This window comes from Diadema antillarum, unplaced genomic scaffold (genome assembly GCF_040938485.1).
Source record: "Diadema antillarum isolate AM-2024a unplaced genomic scaffold, OU_Dant_1.0 seq00000326_RagTag, whole genome shotgun sequence".
Classification (NCBI taxonomy): domain Eukaryota; kingdom Metazoa; phylum Echinodermata; class Echinoidea; order Diadematoida; family Diadematidae; genus Diadema; species Diadema antillarum.
Genome location: NW_027271344.1, coordinates 518812 through 528659, shown reverse-complemented (window position 1 = coordinate 528659; position 9848 = coordinate 518812). Strand labels below are relative to the sequence as shown.

Below are 9848 nucleotides of genomic sequence, written 5' to 3'. Positions count from 1 at the left end.
ATGGAATTGAAATAGTAAACATATGTCTTTGCGTGTCCTTATCATCCGTCTAATAATATCCATCACGTGTCAATTAGGACTAGATGGGTGCACTGGTGCATAGCCTTATACTGTAGCATGGACCTCAGCTTTTGTTGGATAGGAACTTTTGGATAGCCATCAACTTATCTAGGAAATAGAGATTGGTTTGAAATTATTGTCAGTGGTTTTCTTTAAAACAATAATTCAGTTGTTTAGTGAAAGAAGTTATGAGATTGATGAAGGGAGCAGAGAGAGAATTGCAAAGTACACCCCTGACACATGCCACCGGGGGTTTTGCAGTTACGCGAATTTAAAAGAAAGAAAACAAAACAAAAGGAAAATGCAGGCTACTATGTTTATTTTTTAAAGTCATACAGCAATGCGAAAAAGAGAGCAAAGCAATATTTGTCCGAGGATTTAGGAATGAAATTAACCTACGAGACAAAAGAAATCAAATGGGAAAGCTAAGTCTTATAATAGAGACATCGCCAAATAATGTCCTCTTCGCTTCTCATACATGGCCAGGCAAGAGGCCACGCAAACACAATCACCGTGTGCATTGTGTGTATTCCGTACACATATTTTGTACGTATTTCGCACCTGACCCTTGTGCGCGTGCAAGTCGGATCATCAGTCCGGGCAAGATAGAAGCTACAGGTGCATATCTTCTGCTGGCCAAGAAGAGATAAATTAGGTGTTATCAGTGGTTATCGTCTTTCCATGTGAACATATGTTTCGTCTCTCACTTGTTACAAGAGCCATCAGTCACAGCAAGCGACGTGGTGAATTTCTCTGAGTTGATCAACTCGTCACCGTCACGTCACGTAGGATTTCCGAGCACACACGTATTCCACCAGTTTGGATGGCTGATGTTGTATGCAGCGCTAGCGAGAGACAAGTCTCCAATTCCAAATCTAGCAACTTTCCTGTGCCTGGTGCATGGTGATGTATGACTGCTCAATCAGAGTTTCCAAGTCGTAACGCCGTTAGCATTAGCGCAACGATGGAAGAAGAAGGAACAGAAACATGGGGTATTTTCGTGCTCTCATTCGCGATGCTTGTTGGATGTTTTATTGCCGGTTCAGTGCCGTTAGCGATTTCCATGTCAGAGGTGAATAAAGAGCCAGAAATTTACACTTTGTCTATTCTAAACTAGGGTTTAATTTAGGGCCTAACGTTAAGTAAATTAAGTCAGGTGTGATATGGTGATGTAAGGTAAGCTGCAGTCCAGCTGTAGAATGCTAGAAAATCTAGCCAGTCATGCTACACAGTAGAATGTCACTTAATAATGACTTATCAATCAATTTTGACTAGTCTGTGCCTTTAATTTAACTCCCCCTATGTACGCGTGAACCTAAAGTAAGGACAAGTAGCAAGAAAGACAGAACTATAATAGTAGGTGATAGTACCGTATGCAAGTGGACATGCCAGTGCCAGTGCTTCCACATGACTAAACTGAGTAAAAATTGTAACGTTATCCTATCAAATCACTCAACATGGGAATTTGAGCCACACTGACTATTTTATAAATAATATTGAAGTTTTGATTTCAGCCTTGATAATCAACAATGTCGATTGGTACAATGGTCACAATTTGATGAAAGAGTGTACACTGTGGAAAGGATATATAAATATTTGTTAATTTTTTTTTTGGTCAGATACACAAATTCATGTATTCAAGACTAGATATCTATTTCCTTGATTTTCACTTGCTGTTTATTATTTCAGCTCAAGAGAGCAAACTTCCTTACCGTGCGGAGAGTATAATAACAGTGAAAGAAACATATATATAATTACACTCTCAGTAAAACAAATTCTTTTCATTTATATAAAATGCCTCCCCAGAGGCTAAGGTAAGACCAAGAAAGAAAAGAATTGTGAGGATGTGGACATTTTGTCTAACTTCATCTTACCACTTCAATGAACATGCTGGAGGTCTATAGTATTGCTGCTTAGAAGTACCTGTAGTTGACAGGTTCAAATTCAAGGGTGTTTTTTTTGTGTGTGTGTGTGTTTTTTTTTTTGAACTTGGTGATTGAAATACCATTAATACTGATTGAACGTGTGATCTACAGACTGAGAGTGGTTGGTAGTAAACATATCTATTACTGCACTCTCTGTAAAAACAATTTTGATATCTCTGTTGTTGAAAACGATTCATCATCCCACAGAGCAAGACGCGGCTTATTACTGTCCTCGGTGCAGGCCTACTGGTAGGCACTTCACTAGCTGTCATCATCCCTGAAGGAATTCACTCACTGTTTGAAGAAGCAGGTATTCTGTCGCCGTCCCTCCATCCTAAAAATAGAAAATGCACTTTAAAAATACAAGGTGTATTTTGATATAGTGTAAGACTAGTCGGGTGCTGTAAAAGGGTTATCCCAAATTTATGGAGTTTTCAAACTTGGATTATTACAACTTATACAAGTACATCAGAGACTATGGAATGGTTTTTAGTGTGGGAGGGGCTCATGGGTAGTGCTGGTGTTTGAGTTTCCCCTTTTAATGTTTTTTTATTATTTGTAAAGAGCCCAAAGTGTATGTGTTGGGGGGGGGGGGGTGGGAGGGAGGGGGCTTCTCCCATAGGTACATTACTGGTAACTCACAGACTGATTTTATTACAGTGAAATTGTACTGTAAGAAAATTGAACAAATGTTGATGAATGTGACTTCAGGAGGTTTTGTTAGCAGTTTCATGATCATCTGTAATTTTTGTATTTAGCACTAATGAGATGAGCTTTTTTTTTTTGTCTTTTGGCTGACACTTCATGCATAGTTACTGAAATGTCACTGAGGTAAGGAGATGATTTTTGTCCGTAACTGCAAGAATTTATTTTTCTATCTTCATGCAAAGGTTAATCTTAGATATTCAAGTCTTATTTACATGTCTGCATTTCCAGGCCCACACTGTCATGAAATAGACCCCCGGGCTGTGATAGGACCAGAGAACAACCCAGCGAAACCTGAGGTGAACCAGAATGAGGCTGCAGAGCATCCTGAGCATGACCACAGCCACTCCCCTGCGGAGGAGCTCCACTCCCTCATCGGCGTGGCACTCGTCTTTGGATTTGTCTTCATGCTCCTGGTCGATCAGATCGGCGGAGCCCATGGTCACTCCCACACACAGATTACCGGTAAAAACTCATGGATTGAGTTCATGATCTCAAGTGAAATTTTACTGCATGACAAGGGTCATATGATATACTGTACCTTCCTACTGGTCTACATGTTGTATAATACCTGTCTACATGTTGTATAATACCTGTCTGGCTTCCTACTATGTTGTCCTTAAAGGGAAACTCCACTCTGTAGTCACATTTAGTAAAGCAGATAAGGTCAAATAGAACAAAAAAAAAGTTTGATGAAAGTTGGACACAAAATGAGAAAGTAGAATTTGACAAAGTAACATGTTGTTAAATGCATTTATCCATATTAAATGAAGTGATGTCATTATATCACATGACTTGAACCTAAAGATATAAATTCATTTGTTGGTCATTAGTTTAGCAATTATAACACTGCTTTTTAAAAGTCATTATTGCTTGGTTGTTACAACTGTACTATAATTAACAAATTGTATAATTTTCTCCTTTTGAATAAATTCAATAAAAGACAATTGAATAAAGGTATAATATTATGTGCCAGACAGTGGGAGACTTTGGTAATAGCATCAGGACTTGGTATTATTTATATCCAATTTGCATACATCTGTGATTGTGACCATGATCACTGTGCCATGAAAGTGTTGATCAGAAGACTCCATTTACTTTCTTACTGTTGTCTGCTGTTGATGAAACTTTCACTTTGTCCCCTCCCCCCCCCCCAAAAAAAAAAATACAATGCTGTCATTAATGCTAGAGTTCTTCAAGGCCTATCATGTAGATATACTGAATTTTAGGGCCTACAAGAGACAAGGTTTTTTTTCGATGATTTTTCGCCATTTTATTGTCATTTTATTCTTATTTCAATCATTGAAACAGGAAAGATTCTACATTTTATGTGGTGATTTTAAAGTGTTTGATGATACATAGCAGCATGTTCAATTTCTCACTGCTTTGTGCACAGGGGAACTTGATGTTTCACACAGAACAGGAAGAAATCGTATCACTGCTACACTTGGTTTGGTTGTCCATGCAGCAGGTGAGAAGAATCTATATTATTACATCAGCATAATATTACATACTAGATATTACTACCATAATGGCATCAATTCATTTGACTTTAGTCACATACACGGTATTTGGAAATAACAAATTCTAATAGATATGGCCATAAGAACCACAAACAATTCCCAGGAGTTGTATTGTGAAGAACCGATTTATGCAAGAAACTTTGCAAAACTTTAAAGCAAAATGTATTTTCATCTCCCTACTGAGGGTATTTTTATGCCTCCGCCACAAAGTGGTGCCGGAGGCATTATTTATAGTTTACTTCCAAATGACACATCGTGCCTTTACTGAATTGGCAGTGAAAAGGAATGTTTAATGTTGATAAAAAACAAATGTGAATCATGTTGAATTGTAGAGTGAATTATAGATATGCTGTGTGAGTGTACAATCAGTGTGTGATGTCAGAAGGTTTGATATGTTTTGTTTTTTTCCCATTGCAATTCCTTTGCAATTAGTGGTATACTCTATATCTCTGCTGTCACAAAACCATCTTCCACATTTATTTTGGTAACTCCTTAATAAGCAATTAGTGAAGGTTGAGGAAAAAACTGCAATATTTCATTGCTACACTGCCTCATAGTAATTTCCCTTTGAATAGGATACAGACTGTATATGCTTTCTTAAAGTTGGTCAATGACTTTCTCAGAAATCTAGTCTTGTTGATATGAAATTAGACATTATTGAGAATGTCTATTCATAGTTCACTTGAATTCTACATTGTAAAAGAATTTTATGTGGTGTAGATGAATGCTTTAAAGGATCTGTTATGCTTTTAACTGTACAAATGATAGCTATTAAAAGATGGACAAATTCTTCAGCGCAAGTCCAAACTAGGACTTCCTCCCTTTGCATACAGCATGTATGTTTGTACCCCGTACTTAAACTTTACAGTGCCACGTTTCACCTTTCAAATTCTGTGAAGTGGAGGGTAAACACTTGTACTTCTTGGACCGTGCAGAATATTCTCAGCCTTCTTGCTGACAATCATATTCTCCATCTTAATTTGCAGCCGACGGTGTAGCTATGGGAGCAGCTGCTATAGGATCTCGGGCAGATGTGCAGATGATTGTATTTGTTGCCATAATGTTGCACAAGGTGAGATCTGCACCCTCTATACTCGAGAATGCCATATTAAACTAAGAGGCAAGAAAGGGAAATGGCAAAGAAGTTTGTAGAATCATTTTTGAAATTGGCCACAGATTGCATCAGTAAATTTTAGATATAGAGGTTTCCATATTTCTAATCCACATGACTGACCATAATTTGCATTTTATATATTGTCTTATTTTATTTTATTTTGTTTTTGTAATACGTCTGCCCCAGAGGGTGGATATGGGTGTGTGGTATGTCCATCCAGCCATCCCATGTTTGCATATGTGTACTGACATAGATTAATGAATTTATATACATGTAATAAAGAGAGAGAGAGAAACACATGCACACAACACAAACATGGCAATATTTTAATGTTATCATGACAGATATCTGCTCTTATAGGTTCACAGGTGGCAGTGTTATGCCTAATTGTCCCCGCCGAACGAGTTCGAGCAGGGGACTATGAAACGGGCTCCGTACGTGTGTGTGTCCGTGTGTCCGTCCGTGTGTCCGTCCGTCCGTCCGTCCGTCCGTGTGTCCGTGTGTGCGTCCGTGTGTGATCAAAATCTTCAATTTGCTACTTCTCTGTCATTTATGAGCCAATTTTGATTCTGTTTGCTTTATATGATAGCACTACATGGGAGCTTTGAAACTTCTACACAGAATTTCAGTCGTGACCTTTGACCTTGACCTTTGACCTATATTGTACATTTTGCTACAAAATGCTACTCCTTCGCCATTTCTAACCCGATTTCGATTCCGTTTGCTTTATGTGATGGCACTAGGTGAGGGCTTCAAAACTTCTACACAGAATTTTGACCTTTGACTTCTTTGACCTTTGACCTTGATTTTTGACCTGTATTGTACATTTTGCTACAAAATGCTACTCCTTCGCCATTTCTAACCCGATTTCGATTCCGTTTGCTTTATGTGATGGCACTAGGTGAGGGCTTCAAAACTTCTACACAGAATTTTGACCTTTGACTTCTTTGACCTTTGACCTTGATTTTTTGACCTATATTGTACATTTTGCTACAAAATGCTACTCCTTCGCCATTTCTAACCCGATTTCGATTCCGTTTGCTTTATGTGATGGCACTAGGTGAGGGCTTCAAAACTTCTACACAGAATTTTGACCTTTGACTTCTTTGACCTTTGACCTTGATTTTTGACCTATATTGTACATTTTGCTACGAAATGCTACTCCTTCGCCATTTTTAACCCTATTTCGATTCCGTTTGCTTTATATGATGGCACTAGTTGAGGGCTTCAAAACTTCTACACAGAATTTTGACCTTTGACTTCTTTGACCTTTGACCTTGATTTTTGACCTATATTGTGCATTTTGCTACAGAATGCTACTCCTTCGCCATTTCTAACCTGATTTCGATTCCGTTTGCTTTATGTGATAGCACTAGGTGAGGGCTTCAAAACTTCAACACAGAATTTTGACCTTTGTCTTCTTTGACCTTTGACCTTGATTTTTGACCTATATTGTACATTGGCTACAAAATGCTACTCCTTCGCCATTTCTAACCCAATTTCGATTCCATTTGCTTTATGTGATGGCACTAGGTGAGGGCTTCAAAACTTCTACACAGAATTTTGACCTTTGACTTCTTTGACCTTTGACCTTGATTTTTTACCTATATTGCACATTTTGTTACAAAATGCTACTTCCGGCGGGGACATATGTTACGCACCGCGTAATTTCTACTTTTCCTTGTTGTAACATGATTAATCACAAGTATATAACATGTATGATCAGATTGCTAGGAAAAAAAGAAAAAAGAAAAACTTACAACCAAGCCCAAATGCATAATACCAGATCCATTCTGTAAGAGATTGATGTGAAGAGAGTCTGTGGGTACCATTGCAAGAAGCCAATAGAATGCTAGCAGACGGATTTCATCGTATGCATGTCGGGTTCGAGTCCAGAAAAAGAAACAGGATTATTGAAACATACGTAGAAGTTATTCTGGATCATATTACAATGCATGTACTTCATCTTTGAACATTTCTTTATTTTCCCCACTTTCCAGGCCCCAGCAGCATTTGGTCTGGTGACATTTCTCATGCATGAAAACTACGAGAGGAACAGGATACGAAAGCATCTTCTTGTATTTTCATTTGCGGCTCCAGTAATGGCGTTATTTACTTACTACAGTCTTAGTCATGTGAGTGCTCTTCCTTTTTAACCCATTAATTCCCAGAAACCACTAAAGTTTTTTTTTTCTTCTTTTTTGGACACTTGTGGTGTGGTGCTGTAATTCTATATGATAACATTTACTCATTGTTAAAGGCATAATTTACCATTTGCAGATGAAACAAAAACAGAGCATTAATGCTTTAAAACAGTTCTAAAATGTGAGTTGGGGATAGAAACAACCAATGTAAAAATTTGAATCCGTGTAATTGATGTTAAGTATATTTAAATACACAAAATATGAACAATAGTTATAATAAAGATGTTTCCAGACTAAACCGTCAACATTTATGGTTTATTGAGAAAAATACTGATATCTCCTTATAATTTAAGCTTCATTGCAAAATTTTTATAGGGTAGAATGTTTTGTGATATAACAGACCTACACATGTATACAAATGTATGCGTCAAGTGTGATATCCTGAACATTTTGTAAATCACTGCTCCCAAAGGTAAACAGGACCTTTAATGTATTGTAAGGTAGAATTAAGTATAAAACAACAACAACAACAAAACACAGCAAACTATCCAACATTTTAGTTCTTTTTTGCTCATAAATAAATTATTTGTTTTTGTTGCAGAATTTTCAAAAGCGTCTTGAAGGCAGCAAAATTAATAATCTATTCTAAGATTGGCACCTCATTTTGAAGATTTAAATTCTGTCTTCTCCAATTAATTTTTTGTAAATTTCTTTTCGATTTTGTGCAGATGAATGGATTTTAACCAGTTCTATCTTTCTCTAGTGTAAGAGTTGTGGTGAAATTTAGAGTTGCAAATTTAATGATGTCAAGATGATAATTTCTGCAACAAAATCCCCCCCCCCCCCCAAACTGGATGGGTTACGCTGTTGCCACTTATCAGTAATTGTCATTGAAAGTCTATACTTTTTGACAAACACACTTTACTGAGTACTGATGTTGTCGTTACTTGTTATAGATTTCCACAAATCACCTAAATCTAAACCTACTGCAGCAGCAAAATATGCCTAGAGTTATGTTGTAAAATCATGATACATTTTCAATCCAATAACAGGAATGGATTTAGAAAGGCTAATAAAATGAAGTCATTAGAGACAGAACACTATTGCTGCAGTGAAAATTGTTTGTAAGTGAAGAAGCAAGAAAATGAAATACCAGAATAAGTTCAGCTTTCAAGAAAGTACTGTCTAGAATTCCCTTATTTTGTTTTCAGGCAAGCAAACAGGCTCTGCTGTCTGTCAATGCCACAGGATTGTCTATGCTCTTTTCGGCGGGCACCTTCCTTTATGTGGCCACAGTGCACGTTCTTCCCGAGATAGCCTCCAGCCAGAAACAGCCACCTTCACCGGCCGACCCAGAGGGTGGGACGGAGGTCAGACAGGGCTTTACGTGGACTGAGCTCGGGGCGCTGGTGTGCGGCTGCCTGGCACCCCTCTTTCTCGCCATGGGACACCACCATTAGACAGGTGCAGCTGTATCCCCGCAGTATTTATCTTCCTCTGTACCAAAGGAGAGTCCTACTGCTGGAAACCCTGTACCAGAGGACAAGAGACATTGTACGAGTCCTTCTTCGGACAAGGTCTCCAATTAAGAGATTGCATCGAGGCACAGCAACAGAAATCAAGGGCTATGATAAATGATGGATGCCATTATGATATTTGTGCAGCCCACTTCATCACTTGTTCTGGTGACTCCATCCATGAAGACTGGCGTGAGGAAGAAAAACAAAATTTAATGGGTGCTGAACAGCTTTTTCATGGCTGTTACCATATTCCTGTCAATATAAGTTCTGGTCAGACAGGCTGAGCATAATCAGAGTCAGGAGGATATCCCTAAAAGATGCTTCATAAAACCAGTCAGAAGGGTGTTTTTGGTGGGTTTTTTATGGGGGGGGGGGGGTATTTGCTTTTTGACAAGTCAGATACCAAGTTTTCCTACCAGAGGCCATATTAATGGACTTGTCCTTCACAATAAATGCAAATCAATCTGGAATTGTCATTCAACATCATGACAGTTCTTTTCCAGTTCTGAGGTTTAGCAGTGTGAAGTTGTAAAACTGTTCAGTTTATTTTGCTTTCTAGAGAAGTGTAGTGGAGGCTATTTACTCATAAATTGTACACTTTTCCTGAATCATGTCAAGTATGCCTTGAAGGCTGTTATGTTTGCACCAATGAGTTTTGCACTTTAAAATGAATGAAGTGCTAAATTAGATTTCTGTTACATAATGCCTTGCAATAGAGGGGTTCTCCCAAATGAATGCTCAATTATCTGAGTCGAGTAAGCTGATATTTCTTACTGTCAAAGAAATTCATTCCAGGCAAGCCTAATGAAGCTAGTTTGTACCAAGCAATATCTTATGAACCGGTTCGTGGGGATAAT

The 9848-nt window shown here is 38.1% G+C and overlaps 1 protein-coding gene across 1 annotated transcript; it reads left to right on the top strand.

Annotated features, from left to right (window-relative positions):
- Positions 1-914: 914 nt before the first annotated feature.
- On the top strand, positions 915-9288 carry LOC139730654 (zinc transporter ZIP9-like). The gene is made up of 7 exons (XM_071641514.1): positions 915-1132; positions 2193-2295; positions 2922-3155; positions 4087-4161; positions 5200-5285; positions 7328-7462; positions 8683-9288. The coding sequence occupies exons 1-7, from the start codon at positions 971-973 to the stop codon at positions 8929-8931; spliced, it is 1044 nt and encodes a 347-aa protein (XP_071497615.1). The 5' UTR covers positions 915-970; the 3' UTR covers positions 8932-9288.
- The last annotated feature ends 560 nt before the right edge of the window (positions 9289-9848 follow it).